General features: G+C 42.6%; 1 protein-coding gene across 1 annotated transcript; it reads right to left on the bottom strand.

Moving 5' to 3' along the window:
• Positions 1–351: 351 nt before the first annotated feature.
• Positions 352–15,152, bottom strand: LOC115142882 (RNA-binding protein 12-like). The gene is made up of 2 exons (XM_029682694.2): positions 15,082–15,152; positions 352–3,870 (listed from the first exon to the last, which is right to left on the bottom strand). The coding sequence occupies exon 2, from the start codon at positions 3,843–3,845 to the stop codon at positions 1,236–1,238; it is 2,610 nt and encodes an 869-aa protein (XP_029538554.1). The 5' UTR covers positions 3,846–3,870; positions 15,082–15,152; the 3' UTR covers positions 352–1,235.
• Between the last annotated feature and the right edge of the window lie 5,440 nt (positions 15,153–20,592).

Below are 20,592 nucleotides of genomic sequence, written 5' to 3'. Positions count from 1 at the left end.
TGTGTTATATAAATAAAATGAGGTTGGAATAACACTTAAAATGATAATACCCTTTTCCCCCGTAAGAGAAGTTTCAAAAGGCTGCCACAGACAATTCAACCTGTTTTGGTGGGATGGGGTTTTGGCCTGCTCTTTGAAGCTATTTTGTTTATTTTTGACCATTTTAATTTAAAACAATCACAGTAAGGTACTTAATTGTTACCCAGAAATGATTTGAAAACTGCTACATTGGGCCTTAATAAAAATTAATTAATTACCTGGACCGTTTGGTAAAATCTGGGTGCCTTCCCAAAACCATTTTATTGTTCATATAGAAAATCATCAAGCAAGTGAAAAATGAGAAAAATAGAATGGCTTGTAAATCTGTCAGGAATGTCATTTTATTGACAAATGTGTAAGCTAAACAGTATATACATACTTGTGAAATAAGCTGGAACGTCCCCAAAAATATAAAACTTAAGTGTCTCTCGTTAGACAACACTACAAAACTAAAACATTCCAAATAGTATTTACATCTTTGCAAAACAGCTCATTTTCAAAAAGAGTATATCCATATCACCTGTGGTGGCAGATACAAAAAGTTCTAAAGAGCTCTGCAGACCATTAAACCAAATGCAATGTTCAACATCTTTTTCTCAGAAACAAGCAGTACAATTTATCATACAACATAGCTAGCAACAACATTGACATTTGCATTTATTAACAGTGAAAAACAGCATAGAGCAAATAAGCAAACGCTTTAACCATGACACAATGAGTGTTCTCTGTACTAACACCATGCATGGCAGCATTTGGCAAGTACCCCCTTTAGAAAATCATCACAAAGAGAATGTTAAATCTATGGAAGAAATACAAGAACACAAAATGTGTCAGGGCATTTGAAAATAATTACATGCTTCCAAGTGAAAGTGACATCTCAGCACAGAAATAAGACTGTCCTCTTAATCCAACCATATCATCCAAGGCTCTTACTCTAAATATGATTGGACTCAAGCTACATCAACAGTTGGCTTTTTGCCATTTGGAAAATCCAAACATCCCACTTTAGCTATATTATACATCAAATCAATATAGCAGCGTTCCATTTGATTCTTACGCTACTAACAACTTGATAACTTTGGTAAAGGAGCTAAAGATAGTTGGGAGCTTAAATCCTAAATGCAAGTTCTTACCTTTGCATTAATGAAACCGGATGTTTCACTTAATCATTATTGGTAGAGAGGAACATTGGAGTCTTATCCTAGGGTTATCTTCACTTTCCTAGCCCCAATAGGCCTATCATTTAAATCCATGACAGCAGATGATGCCTCCTCGTGTGACTCAAAGGCAACCATTGCCTCACCAGTGGGCAGGCCCTTTTCACTGAACTGTTGACAGACTGAACCAGGCAGCACTTGATACCCATAAAAGAAATCTAGGATCTCATCGACTGTTACGGTGAAAGGCATGTTTTGGATCTTTACAATGGTTGGTCCACGAGGGTTACCAGGGCCTCCGGGTAACTGCTCTCTCAGAGGGTCAGAGCCAGGGCCACGGCCCAAGGCAGACTGAGGGCGCACATCTAAACGCCCTTGGCCACTTCCTCGGTTGTTATGGCCTCCGCTCTTTCTAGAGCCGTTGTCAAAAGGTGGCCTGTCCCTCATGCCCTCTGGTCCAAAGCCAGGTGGGCCATTGTTGCTACCTGGTCGGAAGCTTGGGGGTGCCAGAACTGCTCCAGGCAAGTGACCAGCAACCATGGGTGGGGGAATGCTATGGGCTACATTCTCTAGACTTGCTGCAAATGGGGGTAGAGGAGGAGGGCCCACTATTCCATTACCTGGGACAGTAAATTGAGCAAAAGGACCATTGCCTAAATTGCCAACAGTGTTTCTGAGGAAGTTGAACTCTTCTCCTGTTATACTGGCAAAAGGGTGAGCTTGGGCTTGAATAGGATCCTGTGCCTGAGCATGGCCGTGTGCCTGGCCTTGAGAGTTCCCTTCAAATTTCTGTCCTCTCTTAACCTGTGGTGGTGGGTTTCTCTCGATTTCCTTCATCTGCTCAAAGGTGACCAAATGCACAAAGGCATCTCTGCCATTTAACTTCTGCCTGTGTAGTCTCTCAGCATTTAGCGCATCCTCCTCTACCCTGAACTGCACAACAGCCTGACCTAGACCGTTACCACTGCTGTCAACCAGAACTTTAAGACTTTCTTCAAATACTGCAATGCCTTCCAGAAACAGATGGACATCTTTCTTTGACACATTATATGGAATATTTGAGATGTGTGCACAGTTTCTAGGGCTCTTGCCGGACTCAGAGTTGTTTTTCTTATCAACACCCTGCATCCTTTGACGAATGGAATCAATCTTTTCAAACATAGCTTTCTTACTGATGGGGTGAACTTGTATGAATCGGCTTCCCATATACTGCATGTGACAGCTGAGGGCAACCTTGTAATCCATTTCATTTTTCAACTGGACAAAGCCCTCACCTGTAGCTCGGCCAGTGGGTCCATAAGCAATGTAAATGCGGTCTTCCATAATGTCCAGCTTTTTGAAGAACTCACAGATCTGTTTATTTACTGCTTCGTATGGCAGGCCTTTTAGGTAGACACAGAACTCCTTGTTGTGAGGGGAGCGAGACCTTGCATGATCTCTGGTTGAAGGAGATGCTGAATTCATGTTGCTGCGGTGGTGCTGGTCTTGGGGCACATTACTGGATTTTGAGTGGGCTTGCCCTCCAACCCCGTTGCCACCACTGCTGACACTCATCCACTGGCTCTCTGTGGCCGGAGAGATGTCCACGTACCTCTGCCTTAACATTCCGCTGCTTCTTTTGAGTGCCTCAAAAGTGTCCTGAGGGGAAAAGAACTTGGCCAGGGCCCTGCCGCTACTCCGGCCAATGTTGTCCCTGACCAGTCGGATGGAGTCCACCCCTAACCCACAGAAAAACTCCCCAATATCCATTTCAGTAGCTGAGAAGGGCAGGCCTTGAAGGTGAACATATAACTCGTCTGAATTACGTATTGCTGCCTTCATGTGTGCCTGGAGATTTAACAGAGGGTTCATATGGCCAACAAACATGTGATTTGGGGCCAGTCCACTAGGGGGTGGGACACCTGGGTTGAATGGTGGCATTGAGCCCATGTGGGACAGACTCATGGGAAGGACAGGGGGGCCTTGGGTTAAAGGTGACACAGTGGGAACAGGAGGCACAGAGGACACTGGTGGTGGAAGTGGCATGGGGGGTATGGAAGGCATGGGTGGCAAGGATGGCATGGTTGTCAAAGGGTGAATAGGTGGTGGTACAGAGTTGCGGGAGGACATGGCTGTTCTCATACTGGATCCCATGGTGAGATTTGGGCTGCTGAAGTTGTTGCTGAAACTGGGGGGCATGTTTCCCATGCCAGTGGTGGCAAACGTGGACACATTTTTGTTGCTTATGGTTTCATGTGCAGAGGTAGGTGTGGTGACGGTGGCTGGTGTGGTGTTGCTGAACCCTTGTAAAGTGTTGGGTAGACTGCCCCTCCCACATGTGTTGACGGGGGGACCTGGCCTTCTACCATTTCCTGCTGCTCCCTCTACATTGCCCGTTTTAAAACGCCTGCGGCTAAGCTCAATCATATTCTGCATCTCGGTCTTGCTGCTCAGCAAAAGTGACACTTTTGAACCTTTGATTGCTCCCCCGTTACGCATCATGCCAAGCCTGGCATCTTCATCTGTGGCGAAAACAATAAAAGCCTCACCATGTTCACCCCCTACAATATGCACCCCACCATCTGGGATGGTCAATCCAGAGAAGAAATGGCGTATGTCCATGGTCCCCGCCACTATCGGGAGACCCTGCATGCGGATGACCACAGCCATGCTGCTGAGGCGAAACAACACACACCTGCAGGTAAAAAAAGGCAACCACCGTAAGACTAGAGGAAAGAGCAATGAACACACAAGAAACAAAGAGCAGGAGAGAAACCATGATTTACAAGACGGCTTACATTTGTATATATTCGATGAGAGCCCAATGCATCAGAGAAATTCAAAATGTATGTACAAGTATTAGGTGGTTTGTCCACTCATCACCACTCTTAGACAGCCATCCACACATTGCTTCATTCACCACATACATCAGCCTTGGCTCAAGGACATTATGTAGACCCTAGGTCTAAAAAGCAAATCTTGAATGTAGAAATGTTACTCGTAGGCCTAAATCTTGCTCATAATTATAGTACCACACATTTCAATTCAATTTAGGCTTGGGCGGTATACCGAACAGCGGGGTATTTGGAAATAGCCACAGGATGGTTTTTCATTACCGTCAAAACAATTTCTTTGACTTTTTTTAATGAATTAGAATATTAGCTAGTTTACCTGCAGTCAACTTGTGTAATACGTTAGGAGATGAAGATTGTGAACCCTCATTTCACCCGTCACATAATTTGTCATTATGAAGCTTGTTGGTAGTCCCAAGTCACGTGGTGTTTGTTTACAAGCACAACGATGAGAGACCAGAGCCTAGAGTCACTCACTGTTGCTAAGCACGCATCAGGTGATCTACTTACTGTATGGAATTCACATCTAAATGTTTGCAAGCTAGATATTGTATAAATGCTAAGTTAACGGTCTAAAATGTTGTAAATGCTCTGCAGTTGTGCATTTGTTTTGCTAATTTAGTAGCTAGTTAGCCATCTCACTAAGTGGTTAGCTTCTTCCAAAATTAAGCTTTGCTTGCTTGGAAACAGCAGACAATTCTCTACTGGATCAAAAGCCTTGATGTCTAATATTTGTTTAGTGCATGCAGCAAACTGTAGCATTTTTTTGTTACTTGTATAACTTTGAGTTGGGATGTCTGTCTTGCAAATACTTTAGGTCAGAGACTTTATAAAATGTTAGCATTTAGATGGGTTTTTACATTTACTTGTTAGCATTGCTCAGTGGGGTTTGAAAATAGCACCCTTTGTGTGGTACAAGGTCGGTATAAAAAGGTATGACAATCTGGATACATCCCAAGCCTAATGCAATTAATTAATTGTATAAACCTACAGTGTAATCAGAAAGAATTCAGACTCCTTCCTTTTTTACACATTTTGTTACAATACAGCCTTATAATAAATTGGATTAAATAAAATGTTTCCCCTCATCAATCTGCAGACCCTTTGTGATGAGACTTAAATGATGAGCTCAGGTGCATCCTGTTTCAATTGATTGGACATGATTTGGAAAGGCACACACCTTTCTAGATACAGTTGAAGTCAGAAGTTTACATACACCATAGCCAAATGAATTTAAACTCAGTTTTTCCACAACTCCTGATATTTAATCCTAGTAAAAATTCCCTGTCTTAGGTCAGTTACGATCGTCAGAATAATAGAATGATTTATTTATTTCAGCTTTTATTTCTTTTGTCACATTCCCAGTGGGTCAGAAGTTTACATTCTCAATTAGTATTTGATAGCATTGCCTTTAAATTGTTTAACTTGGGTCAAACGTTTTGGGTAGGCTTCCACAAGCTTCCCACAATAAATTGGGTGAATTCTGGCCCATTCCTCCTGACAGAGCTGGTGTAATAGAATCAGGTTTGTAGGCCTCCTTGCTCGCACACACTTTTTCAGTTCTGCCCACAAATGTTCTATGGGATTGAGGTCAGGGCTTTGTGATGGCCACTCCATTTAAAGGCAATGCTGCCAAATATTAATTGAGTGTATGCAAACTTCTGACCCACTGGGAATGGGAATAAATAAATAAAAGCTGAAATAAAAATCACTACTATTCTGACATGTCACATTCTTAAAATAAAGTGGTGATCCTAACTGACCTAAGACAGAGAATTTTTACTCTGATTAAATGTAAGGAATTGTGAAACTGAGTTTAAATGTATTTGGCTGAAGTTTATGCAAACTTCCGACTTCAACTGTAAGGTCCCAAGGTTGACAATGCATGTCAGAGCAGTGGCCTCCATCATGCTTAAATGGAAGAAGTTTAGAGCAACCAAGACTCTTCCTAGAGCTGGCCGACTGGCCAAACTGCGCAATCAGGGGAGAAGTCCTTGGTCAGGAGGTGACCAAGAACCCGATGGTCACTGACAGATCTCCAGAGTTCCTCTGTGGAGATGGGAGAACCTTCCAGAAAAACAACCATCTCTGCCGCACTCCACCAATCAGACCTTTGTGGTAGAATGGCCAGACGGAAACCACTCCTTAGTAAATGCCCCCCCGCCCCCCGCTTGGAGTTTTCCAAAAGGCACCTAAAGGACTCAGCCCATGCGAAACAAGATTCTCTGGTCTGATGAAACCAAGATTGAACTCTTTGGCCTAAATGCCAAGCGTCAAGTCTGGAGGAAACCTGGCACCATCCTTATGGTAACGCATGGCAGCAGCATCATACTGTGGGGATGTTTTTCAGTGACAGGGACTGGGAGACTAGTCAGGTTTGAGGGAAAGATGAACGGAGCAAAGTACAGAGAGAGCCTTGATGAAAACCTGCTCCAGAGCGCTCAGGACCTCAGACTGGGTTGAAGGTTCACCTTCCAACAGGACAATGACCCTAAGCACACAGCCAAGACAAAGTAGGAGTGGCTTTTGGGACAAGGCTCTGAATGTTCTTGAGTGGCCCAGCCAGAGCACAGACTTTAACCCGATGTAACATCTCTGGAAAGACCTGGAAATAGCTGTGCAGCGACGCTCCCCATCCAACCTGACAGAGCTTGAGAGGATCTGCAGAGAAGAAGAATGGGAGAAACCCCCCAAATTCCGGTGTGCCAAGCTTGTAGCATCATACCCCAAGAAGACTCGAGTCTGTAATCACTACCAAAGGTGCTTCAACAAAGTACAGAGTTAAGGGTCTGTGATAAGTATTTTATGTATTATACTTTCGCTAAAAAACAGTTTTTGCTTCGTTATGAGGTATTGTGTGCAGACTGAGGAGGAAAAAATACAAATTTAATACATTTTAGAATAAGGCCGTAACAATTTTGGGGGGAAAAAGTCAAGGATTCTAAATACTTTCCGAATGCACTGTATAGCTCAACTTCCAATTGATCAATCTGATGCCTAATTAGGCCCATGTCCAATACATTTCAGGTGGAAGAAGGGGCATGAATTTAAAAGGTTGAGTAAGTCGCTTTAGAAGCTTACAGGGTGCATTTACTTACCAACAACAGATGCAAATCCTAAAACTAAACCACATTTTGAAGTCGACTTTCATTGATTTATCTGACTAGACCATCTTGAATCTAGCAATTAAGTTGTGGTTTATTAAGGGTTGGGGGGAGGGGCTGCCAAGATAAGTCACAGAGGTTTGGGAGGCAAAATCTGCATAGTGTTACAATTTCGCATGGTTCTATGCTAGATTGTTTGTTCCCAAACATTTAGCATGACAGCTAAAATGGCTCAGAAAATCTGATCTCAGCTAATAAGGAGAAGTATCTAACAAAATAACTACATTCTGGCATTCACTAATTATAAACAATTTACAATATAAATGTGGGTACATTTGTTGATGAAAATCTTACTTACTCAACCTTTAAAATATAAACGTGCCAATTTGATATAATTGCAATGCAGTATCCCTAACACTCATTTCAGTAGCAACTGGTAAACACAATCAAATGCATTTCTCATGATAAGCTGTAGACCACACTATTTACCAAGAGAGTTTTCATCTATTTTTCATAGCTGTCTATTTACCACCACAAACCACTAAGTCCGCACTCTATGAAATGTATAAGGCCATAAGCAAACAGGTGGCGCTCCTAGTGGCCGGGGACTTGAATGCAAGGAAACTTATATCCGTTTGACCTAATTTCTACCAGCATTTTATATGTGCAACCAGAAAAGAAAAAAAACTCTAGACCACCATTACTCCACACACAGAGATGCGTACAAAGCTCTCTCACCCTCCATTTTGCAAATTTGACCATAATTATATCCTCCTGATTCCTGCTTACAAGCTAAATCTAAAGCAGGAAGCACCAGTGAGTCGGTCAATAAAAAAGTGGTCAGATGAAGCAGATGCTAAGCTGCAGGACTGTTTTGCTAGCACACTGGAATATGTTCCGGGATTCTTCCGATGACATTGAGGAGTACACCACACTGGCTTCACCAATAAGTGCATCGATGACATCGCCCCCACAGTGACCGTACGTACATACCAAAACCAGAAGCCATGGATTACAGGCAACATCAGCATTGAGCTAAAGGGTAGAGTGTCAATACAGGACTATTATTGAATCATACTACACCAGCTCAGACGTTCGTCGGATGTGGCAAGGCTGGCAAACTATTACAGACTACAAAAGGGAAGCACAGCCGCGAGCTGCCCAGTGAAACAAGTTTACCAGACAAGCTAAATTTCTTCTATGCTCGCTTCAAGGAAAGCAACATTGAAGAATGCATGAGAGCATCAGCTGTTCCGGACGACTGTGTGACCATGCTCTCCTCAGCCGAAGACATTTAAACAGGTCAACATTCAGACAGATTACCAGGACGTGTACTCCGAGGACGTGTACATCTATGCTGGCTGGGTAGCATACAGGTTTTTAGCAAATGTTCGAAAAAGGCCCCTTCACAAAAGATTGTGGCTGGATTTGACACAGAGGTCTACCGGCTGGCTAGGGTGTTCAAATACAAGACTCTACTCAAAAACAAGCGAGAGGCACTCACTGAGCTCAACACAAATAGGCTGACAATCATGTACTTCAATGGAGATGTCTGTGATAGATGGAAAACGTACAATGGACAGACATAGGAGCTCATAAGGTAGTTCCATAGGTTTTGCCTATTGCTGCATTATTGCCTGAATCCTTTTTTTTCATTTACAATGAAACACTTCGAAGCACTTTATTTGACAAAAAACAATGAATGCAATGTTGTTGTTTTTTTACATAAGTATAACTCTAGGTTGACTATTGCTTGCTGCATTGTTGCCTAGATTCCTGCATTACTTATTTTCATTTATAATGAAACACTTAGAACTGTATTGAAGCACTTGCCTTGATAAAAAAAATATTGCAATGTTGTATTGCATCATCACAAATGTACTTTTATCTAATTAAATTGTTGACGTTTTATTAATTTACATTATTAGACACTCTTTCTGATGATAAAATTAGCATAAATTGTAAAACACAGAATTCAGACAAATAAAAATAGAAAACAGTGGAATTTGGGGAAAAACTAAATGGATTTCATAGGGCCCTAAATTGTCAGACTCTAGCCACCCTAGTCATAGACTGTCCTCTCTGCTACTGCACGGCAAGTGGTACCGGAGCGCCAAGTCTAGGTCCAAGAGACTTCTTAACAGCTTCTACCCCCAAGCCATAAGACTCCTGAACAGCTATTTCAATTGGCTACCCAGACTATTTGTATTGTCCCCCCCCCCCCCCCCTTTTACGCTGCTGGTACTCTGGTTATTATCTATGCATAGTCACTAACTCTACCTACATGTACATATTACCTCAATTAACCTATGCCCCCGCACATTGACTCTGTACCGGTAACCCCTGTATATAGCCTCGCTACTATTATTTTACTGCTGCTCTTTAACTATGTTATTTTTATTCTTTACTTTACACATATTTTTCTTAACTGCATTGTTGGTTAAGGACTTGTAAGTGAGCATTTAACTCAGGTCTACCTACACTTGTTGTATTCGGGACATGACAAATACAAATTGATTTGATGAATTGTTTAAAATTCGGAGAGGATCAGACAAATTAGGCCATGTGTTATCGCATAAATGCATAACAACATTAAAACACTAAAGGTGCAAGACAATTAGCCTATGTGTTGGCTCAAGTCTCAAGCATTGTTCAGAGCAGGTGTTCGCCAAAACAACCTAGTAAAAAGCAAGTAGAAAATGTGGTCAACAGAAGGAGATCAGTTCATGAAGTGGAGACATTTACTTGGGGCTTGTGGATAATGTGGTATCTTGTCAAAGAAAGCCACCAACATACCATGCTCTTCCTCTATACCACTCATACCTTGGTAGGTCATTCTTAGCTCTGCTCAACTTCAGAGGTTTCCACAATAGAGTACACTATCCCAAAAGGGACACTAGTCAAAAAGGGAATCAATAAGGTCAATGAATATAGCCTAACAAAGCTAATAATTACTGGTAAAAACCATGACGAGCAGACAGAAGGTCGTGGGGGTTGGACTGGAAGTCCAAGCCTGTTCAGGACATATTCACAAGCTTACCTGTAATAATGGTGCTTCGTTAAAACTGTGGCACAGGATATCCAAGCCAATCCTGACAGCAAGCAATTTAAATCAATTCTTGACTAACAAAACAATAGGAAATGGAAGCAAAAACATGAGCAAAAAGCAGGCAAATGAAGGCATCCTTAGTGAACAGCATGTACAAAACACTCTTGATTCAACCCCATATCAGCTTTTGTTTTGCATCAGGAGAAATGCAGTAAATTAGAGCACAAACTCCTTCAAATGGCTGCCGCGCCAAAAAGCCTTACACTAATATATTTCACAAAGATTATGCATCTCATAATTTCTCATGTTGACATCAAGCATGAAAATACATTTAATTCATCACAAAAATCCATAAAAGTGAAATAAACATCCATGTCATTGAAAACTTGTATTTCATTGCTAAAGTTTCCCTCGATAGCTTATCCTTAAACTGTTCTATGTAAAATTATGTCAACTATATGGCCTACATATGCAAATAAGGTATAATAATATGGTAATGGACCGGTCAGTTGGAAGACTGCTTCTCATCTCCCACCAAACACATAATCTGATCATGGTTATCAAGAGACTCTGAAGCCCAATACCTGAACATACTATGGACAAACCTAAAATCAGGTCTGCTGCGTCAGTCTCACACTGAGGATTGTATTCAGACCCTGCCCCATGAAAAATGCAAGCCTGGGCCTACACTAAAATGTAGCCTTGCATATTTCCTTATTTTGTATGGAAAATGCAACCACCTGCATGTGTGTGAACTCAAAGCTTCAGCACACTACAATATCTCAATTGTGTGGGAATCTTTCCACAAAACATACAGGGGACAACGGTCACTCCTGTGAAAGCACCTAACATGGTCCACATCTGCAACAATGGACAATAAGTGAGGTCATCAACTGTGGTTGTCCCACCTAGCCATCTTAAAGTGGCAATCCGCAGTTGAAACAATAACAAAGCGGCACCTCGCCTCTATTTTGGGTAAAAACTGAGGAAAAGGCCTGGAGAAATGTAACCACTTTCAAATTTAAAAAAAATAGATGGCTATTGATGCAATGACTGGCCAACCAAGATATCAAAATCATAGTTTTCAGCATAACTTGAGGCCATACAATGCCAGTATCATTTACTTAAAATAGTCGATCTAAGATTTTAAAAATTACAGATTTCTTGAGTTGACGTTTTTGCAGAGGAAGATTTAGTTGCGCAATTTTACTTCTATCCAAGGTGTGACATGTCTTATGTAAACAAACTCTGATCCGTTGCACTGCTGGGCAGGTCTGTCTCACTGTATATGTGTTCTGCGGTATGATTGGATAGTGCGCAGCAGTGTGTATCCCGTGTTAGTGGGCAAGTTAGCCTTGTTGAAATCAAAACCAAACCCTCAAGTCATGACAAACTCACTTTAAAAATAAACTGTTTTGGATGAGACTGACTTTTTGACCAAAATTATCCTATTTACACTTTAGTCGATTTTGAAACTAGAATAAATGTTTGACTTTTCGATCAGATAAGTGGCATCGATATAAGTTGTTTATTGCCTTCAGTTGCGCTTTAAACACGTGGTAGGCTCCCATCATTAAGTGGGAGTACACAGGGAGTACAGGAGGGGGCTGAGCACTCACCCTTGTTGGGCCCCTGTGTTTAGGATCAGCAGTGGAGGTGTTGTTTCCTACCTTCACCACCTAGGGTCAGCCCATCAGGAAATCCAGGACCCAGTTGCACAGGGCAGGGTTCAGACCCAGGGCCCCGAGCTTAAAGATGAGCTTGGAGGGTACTACTTTGTTGAAGGCTTAGCTATAGTCATTTAGTTCAGTTACCTTTGCTTTCTTGGGTACAGGAACAATGGTGGACATCTTGAAGCAAGTAGGAACAGCAGACTGGGATAGGGAGAGATTGAAAATGTCCGTAAACCCTCCTGCCAGCTGGTCTGCGCATGCTCTGAGGACTCGGCTAGGGATGCCGTTTGGGCCGGCAGCCTTGCGGGGGTTAACACGCTTAAATGTCTTACTCACATTGGCCACGGAGAACGAGAGCCCACAGTCCTTGGGAGTGGGCCGTGTTGGTGGCACTGTGTTGTCCTCAAAGCGGGCGAAGGTGTTTAGCTTGTCCGGGAGCAAGACGCCGGTGTCCGTGTCTTGGCTGGTTTTCCATTAGTAATCTGCCATATACGTATAGTGTCTGAGCCATTGAATTGCTACTCCACTGTCTCTGTACTGACATTTTGCCTGTTTGCTTGCTTACAGTTTGTATTCAACCATATTCCCAGTCACCTTGCTGTGGTTAAATGCGGTGGTTTGCGCTTTAAGTTTTGTGCGAATGCTGTCATCTGTCCACCGTTTTTGGTTTGGGTCGATTTTAATAGTCACAGTGGGAACCACATCCCCTATACACTTCCTGATGAACTCAGTCACTGTATACACCAATGTTATTCTCATAGGCTATCCGGAACATATCCCAGTCTGATGTGCGAGTACTAAAGGCAATGTTTTGATGTGTCAAATTTGCTTAGTTAAAATACCCAGCTACATAAATGCAGCCTCAGGATAGTCCAGTGTAATTCCTTGAGGGCCATCGTGGTATCGGCTTGATGGGGAATAAACACGGCTGTGACTATAACCAAAGAGAATTCTCTTGGGAGGTAATACGGTCGGCATTTGATCGTGAGGCATTCTAGGTTGAGGGAACAAAAGGACTTGAGTTCCTGTACGCTATCACAATCACATTATGAGTTGTTAATCATGAAACATACACCACCTTTCTTCTTCCTCCCGGAGAATTCTTTATTCCGGTCTGAGCGATGTACTGAGAACTCAGCTGGCTGTATGAACGGGGACAGTATATCTGGAGAGCGCTATGATTTTATGAAACAGTATGTTGCAATCCTGATGTCTCTCTGGAAGGAGATCCTCGCCCTGAGCTCGTCTACTTTATTGTCCGGGGACTGAAAATTAGCTGAACTGCACATTAGCGAATATATACTCGGAAGTGGCGGATGGTGTGCAGGCCTCCTGAGTCGGACTACAAGTCCACTCAGAATACCTCTTCTCCACCAGCAGCGTCTTGGAGCAGCCTCTGGTATAGGTTCAGTTGCCCTGGAGGGTACGAACAAAGGATCCAATTTGGGAAAGTCATATTTCTGGTTGTAATGTTGGTGAGTTACCGCCGCTCTGATATCCAAAAGTTATTTCTGGCTGTACGTAATAACACAAAAACCGTTCTGGGCTAATAATGTAAGAAATCACAACAACAACAAAACAAAATACTGGAAAGTTGCTTAGGAGCTAGAAGCAGAGCTGCCATGTCTGTCGGCGCCATCTTCATATACAATGGTGCCACTGGACTCAGATCTACAACTCACTAATCAGTCTGAAGTATCGCGGGGGGTTGGAACTCAAGAGGGCAGTCACATGTGTTTGCGAGGCAGAGGTCCTGAGTTCCGAGTCTCGATATGAGCTGAATCGGGGGGGGGGGGGGGGGAATGGTACTCAATAAGAAAGCAGCGTGTCGTCCTTTACATTAACTTCCTGAACTTATCCCTATAGGCTTTAGCCAAGTGGGTCAACACAGTCTTGTGACATGCAGGAGACCTGGTTCGAACCCAGTCAGTCACAAGATTAAATATGGAGTGAAAAGTTTATCCATGTTTTTTTTGTGCGACTCCCTTCTATAATATCCTGGCGAGGCCTGTGGTCATCATGCCAGATTGGCTTCAGAAACCACCAGAAGCTTTTGTTTACCATAGACCGTTTGATTCGATACGTGCTCCTTATCTGAAATTATGAAACTTTGATCAACTTTAAATTATAGTTTGTAAACTTGATACAGACAATGAATGCAATCTACCATATTCAAACTGAATATATAAATATTCTATTTGAAATCACATTTTAAAACTGAACGCAATTTTCAATTCCGTTTCAAATCATGAAATATAAATTCAATGATTCAATTTGTGCATTTCAACCATGTTTGGACAAATGGTTTTCGTTTCCAACGAAAACGTGTTTCTATTGGACAAATTCAGGTAGGTCCCTCCCCCTTTCGTTTGGTTCTTAAACGGTGAACGGTTTCTGCTCAAGGCGTAATGAATACACCCCTGGACTGCCCAATCTCTGGTCACGACAAATAGCACATATTGGGGGAAGTTGATGAAATAGCAATGGAATTGCATGGGCACGAAAACGCTGTCAACAGGAACGAGACTTCATTGTAAAACACATTTGCCAATAACGTAGCTAAAAGCTCTGTCTGTCACAGTACTAAAGCGGTTTCCAAATGTGAAGGGCTGCAAAAAGACAGCAAATTCTGCAAGGCTACAGGAAGAGACCACAGACGAATTATATCTAGCCATTTCAACATTTGAATGTGAACCACATTACTCGAGAAAGGGCGCCGTGCAAGCTAGCTAACGTTAGTTGGATTGATATTAAGAGCAGACAGCCAATATGGCGTTGGTCCTGCAATGAAAACCCATTCTCCGACCTAGAAGCTAGCTAGTTAGTTAGCAAGATGGGTAGCTAGCTAGCATCATTGGGTAAAGACAGAACAATTGCCCTTCAACGTACTTATTCAGACTAGTAGCTACCTAGCGAAACACGAGAACATCAAACGTTTAGCTAGCTAGTTCCCACATTTCTAAAGCTCACGAAAAGCACAACGTAATACATGAGTGATATAGCTTGTTGTTCACTAAACACATAGCTAGCTAACGTTACCCCATTTGGGCATGTAGAACATCTCACATGCCACCCCAAATATCTAGTAGCTAGCTAGCCCTTCTAGCTAACGCTATAGTCACCCAATGTCTAACTGCAGGTTTGTATTTTCACTCATCTGTAACAACCACTTCATTATTACTATCTCTGTAATTGCATTTGTCCGCTGTGTTTTTATTTGGTCCTTACCGAAATATCTGTTAACAGGTCTTTATTTTATGGTGCGTCCTCCTCTCTTGCTCTTCTCTCTCTGCTTGTGTAGTTTTTTTTTTGTAACAATAGACAATACTCAATTCAGGCAAAAACACATCAAAAATCACTGTACACAATTTTAAATAAAATAAGACATCACATCATACATAAAATATTGCATTATAATTTTCTACAAATTACATAGTAACAGAAGTCATTTAAAAGCTACAAATTCATAGGGGAAGGCTTGAAATCTGGGTTCTTGGGAAATGTACATATCTTGAATTTACTTAGTATTGAAATTAACAATAAAATCTAGCTTCTTATCAATGTTTAAAAATAAAAAATGTGTTGCGCAAGGTAAGATTTAAACAGACTTATTTGAGAAATATATAATATCCCAGAATTTGGATATTATATTATATTGATTAAAAAAACAACTTCTAAATAGAGGTGTTTGTTGGATATACACGGAGTGTACAAAACATTAAGAACAATTTCCTAATATTGAGTTACACCCCTTTTGCCCTCAAACGCCTCAATTCGTCGGGCATGGACTAAAACAAGGTGTCGAAAGCATTCCATGTTGACTCCAATGCTTCCCACAGTTGTGTGAAGTTGGCTGGACGTCCTTTGGGTGGTGGACCATTCTTGATACACACAGTAAACTGTCCAGCGTGAAAAATCTAGCAGTGTTGCAGTTCTTGACGCACAAACCGTTGTGCCTGGCACCTACCACCATACCCCATTCAAAGACACTTAAATATTTTGTCTTGCCCATTCACCCTCTGAATTGCACACATACACAATCTAGGTCTTCTGCTAGATTGGGTTGGCGGACAGCATCCAACTTTTAAAGTGCATACACTGCCAACTACTGTACTGGATTGTGAGGCCAGTCACGGCCTACCTTCATTAGTCCGGTTCCTCTAAGAAAGTAAAATAGAGCCCTGGACAACACTCCCCTGCCCCCACTACACCACCCAAACCCCATCCAGCCTCTCTAACCCTTTCACACAATCTCTCCATTCCTCCACTAAACACTCACACAGACCTGTTTCATGTCTCCCATGTCTCCCAGTGGCATTCAAACCTGTGTGCCCAAACCGTAGTCTACTCTACACAGCTTCCTCTCCTACATCCCATACTCCCCACCTCTCCTTTAACTTTTATTTTTTATTTATTTTACCTTATTTAACTAGGCAAGTCAGTTAAGAACAAATTCTTATTTTCAATGACGGCCTAGGAACAGTGGGTTAACTGTTCAGGGGCAGAACGACAGATTTGTACCTTGCAACCTTCCGGTTACTAGTCCAACGCTCTAACCACTAGGCTACGCTGCCGCCCTTAAAAACAAATACAACGGATCTATATATCAATCCATTAAGGATTAAAACCCTTCTTTAACCTGTGTCCTCCCCCTTCATCTACACTGATAAAAGTGGATTTAACAGGTGACATCAATAAGGGATCATAGCTTTCACATGGTCAGTCTATGCCATGGAAAGAGTAGGTGTTCCTAATGTTTTGTGCAGTGTAAATAATGTAGCACCTTCTAATGGACCTCTCTAGCCTTGTTTGGTATACAAAACATGCAAGGCATTAACCATGCTTTTTTCCAATCTGGGTCTTGAATACTGAGTTCCAATAAAACTTTCTCTTGGGGTGACTCTCTTTTGACAATGAAACACCTCTTAATGGTTTGTTACCACATATTGGATCATTATTTATTATAAATATCCATTCCTCCAACTAAGCATTTATGGTTAAGTCTCAGATCCTATAGGACCTCATTAGGTGAATAAGGCCATTTGGGATCGCATTGATCACAGCACCAAATTATAATAAAGTAACTCATTATTCAAGATATTGGTTTGATAAAGGGAAAAGTTGTGTACGAAGCTCAACTTCCACACTAACAGATGTTGTTCATGACGTTTTGATAGTATTATAGGCAATTTAGATGTAGTCACATGTTAACAAATTCTAACCAACAATCTTCTCAAAGATATTGTGGAACGAAGTACCAAAATGGAGTCAGGTGCAACGATACACCTCTTCATCCAGTTACCTTTTTAAAGTTGTAATTTCCATCCAAAAAGTCCAACATATCAAACCCTCCTGCTTTCTCCCCAGCTTTAACTGCATCCTTAAGATTTTTATGCTTATTCTTCCAGAAGAAATCCACAAAGGCTTTGTTAATGTCTTTGCAAGTAGTTCCATGGACAAATAATGAAAGTGCAGGGTATCTGAAACAAGACAATCCTTCTGCTTTCACCAAAATAACTCTGCCTAGTATAGACAGGTCTCTTTGTAACCAATTATTGAAAAGGAGAATTGCTATCTTAAAAGTCTGGATGAGAAATTCATTGGATGTCTGACAATGTGGTTTTTGGTAATATGAATACCCAGATACCAACACTGTCTCTACTATGCCTCCCTCCAGTCCCTCGACTTCTTGGCACTGACGGAAACATGGATCACCACAGATAACACTGCTACTCCTACTGCTCTCTCTTCGTCCGCCCACGTGTTCTCGCACACCCCGAGAGCTTCTGGTCAGCGGGGTGGTGGCACCGGGATCCTCATCTCTCCCAAGTGGTCATTCTCTCTTTCTCCCCTTACCCATCTGTCTATCGCCTCCTTTGAATTCAATGCTGTCACAGGCGAAATCTCGCGTCTTGTGACGGCCGGCCGCCCAACAACCTGCCCGCTTGACCCTATTCCCTCCTCTCTTCTCCAGACCATTTCCGGAGACCTTCTCCCTTACCTCACCTCGCTCATCAACTCATCCCTGACCGCTGGCTACGTCCCTTCTGTCTTCAAGAGAGCGAGAGTTGCACCCCTTCTGAAAAAACCTACACTCGATCCCTCCGATGTCAACAACTACAGACCAGTATCCCTTCTTTCTTTTCTCTCCAAAACTCTTGAACGTGCCGTCCTTGGCCAGCTCTCCCGCTATCTCTCTCAGAATGACCTTCTTGATCCAAATCAGTCAGGTTTCAAGACTAGTCATTCAACTGAGACTGCTCTTCTCTGTATCACGGAGGCCCTCCGCACTGCTAAAGCTAACTCTCTCTCCTCTGCTCTCATCCTTCTAGACCTATCGGCTGCCTTCGATACTGTGAACCATCAGATCCTCCTCTCCACCCTCTCCGAGTTGGGCATCTCCGGCGCGGCCCACGCTGGATTGCGTCCTACCTGACAGGTCGCTCCTACCAGGTGGCGTGGCGAGAATCTGTCTCCTCACCACGCGCTCTCACCACTGGCGTCCCCCAGGGCTCTGTTCTAGGCCCTCTCCTATTCTCGCTATACACCAAGTCACTTGGCTCTGTCATAACCTCACATGGTCTCTCCTATCATTGCTATGCAGACGACACACAATTAATCTTCTCCTTTCCCCCTTCTGATGACCAGGTGGCATAAACGCATCTCTGCATGTCTGGCAGACATATCAGTGTGGATGACGGATCACCACCTCAAGCTGAACCTCGGCAAGACGGAGCTGCTCTTCCTCCCGGGAAGGACTGCCCGTTCCATGATCTCGCCATCACGGTTGACAACTCCATTGTGTCCTCCTCCCAGAGCGCTAAGAACCTTGGCGTGATCCTGGACAACACCCTGTCGTTCTCAACTAACATCAAGGCGGTGGCCCGTTCTTGTAGGTTCATGCTCTACAACATCCGCGAGTGACCCTGCCTCACACAGGAAGCGGCGCAGGTCCTAATCCAGGCACTTGTCATCTCCCGTCTGGATTACTGCAACTCGCTGTTGGCTGGGCTCCCTGCCTGTGCCATTAAACCCCTACAACTCATCCAGAACGCCGCAGCCCGTCTGGTGTTCAACCTTCCCAAGTTCTCTCACGTCACCCCGCTCCTCCGCTCTCTCCACTGGCTTCCAGTTGAAGCTCGCATCCGCTACAAGACCATGGTGCTTGCCTACGGAGCTGTGAGGGGAACGGCACCTCAGTACCTCCAGGCTCTGATCAGGCCCTACACCCAAACAAGGGCACTGCGTTCATCCACCTCTGGCCTGCTCGCCTCCCTACCACTGAGGAAGTACAGTTCCCGCAGCCCAGTCAAAACTGTTCGCTGCTCTGGCCCCCAATGGTGGAACAAACTCCTCACGATGCCAGGACAGCGGAGTCAATCACCACCTTCCGGAGACACCTGAAACCCCACTCTTTCAGGAATACCTAGGATAGGATAAAGTAATCCTTCTCACCCCCTTAAAAGATTTAGATGCACTATTGTAAAGTGGCTGTTCCACTGGATGTCTTAAGGTGAACGCACCAATTTGTAAGTCGCTCTGGATAAGAGCGTCTGCTAAATGACTTAAATGTAATGTAATGTAAATGTCTCTAACATGAATATTACATATTGTAGTTTCTACATTATCATATAAACAGAGATCATACTTTGAGACGTTCCATCCTATAACAGAAAACAAATCAATAGGTGTCAAGTGCTTTGGCAATTTGATATTTGCTTTCCAGGAATATTGTCAGCAAACTGTGAGATCATAACCTCTCCCAAATATTGATAGACCTTTGATGGGTCATTAAGGATACTTGGAGATAATAATTCCAAAGTTAAAACCAGAAAAGGTGAAATTACGCATAACTGGCGAACCCCACGTTTGATAAATAGTGTTTGATTGTAAAATTACTGAACTTAATGTCCTTATGTCCTCATTGACAGTTTAAGTAAGAAAAAGGAATTGATGTTCAATGGTATCAAATGCCATGTAGAAATCTAGAAAGAAAATAACAGCTTCTGCTTGTGCGTCTAGCTAGTAAAATGTCAGTATTTCTCTCCCTAATAAAAAACAAATATACAAATATTGCTTCACAAGGTTGGGATTCAAATTCACACATTGAGATGAGGCAAACAAATTCTCCATTTTCTCCTTTACTGTGACATGAAACCAGTGTTTACTGTCAACCTCATTAGCACGCTGCATGTTGTCAACATATAGCGAATACTGATCCATTAACTAAATGGAATGTAACACATACAGTTGCAGTCTGAAGTTTACATACACCTTAGCCAAATAAATTTAAACTCCGTTCACAATTCCTGACATTTAATCCAAGTAAAAATTCCCTGTTTTAGGTCAGTTAGGAGCACCACTTTACTTTAAGAATGTGAAATGTCAGAATAATAGTAGAGAATGAAATCAAATCAGCTTTTATTTATTTAATCGCATTCCCAGTGGGTCAGAAGTTTACATACACTCAATTTGGTAGCATTGCCTGTAAATTGTTTAACTTGGGTCAAACATTTTGGCTAGCCTTCCACAAGCTTCCCACAATAAGTTGGGTGAATTTTGGCCAATTCCTCTTGACAGAGCTGGTGTAACTGAGTCAGGTGTGTAGGCCTCCTTGCTCGCACACGCTTTTTCAGTTCTGCTCACACATTTTCTATAGGATGGGGTCAGGGCTTTGTGATGGCCACTCCAATACCTTGACTTTGTTGTCCTTAAGCCATTTTGCCACAACTTTGGAAG

This window comes from Oncorhynchus nerka, linkage group LG15, assembly GCF_034236695.1.
Source record: "Oncorhynchus nerka isolate Pitt River linkage group LG15, Oner_Uvic_2.0, whole genome shotgun sequence".
NCBI lineage: Eukaryota > Metazoa > Chordata > Actinopteri > Salmoniformes > Salmonidae > Oncorhynchus > Oncorhynchus nerka.
Note: the sequence above shows the minus strand (reverse complement) of the source record. Positions and strands in the feature narration are given on the sequence as shown.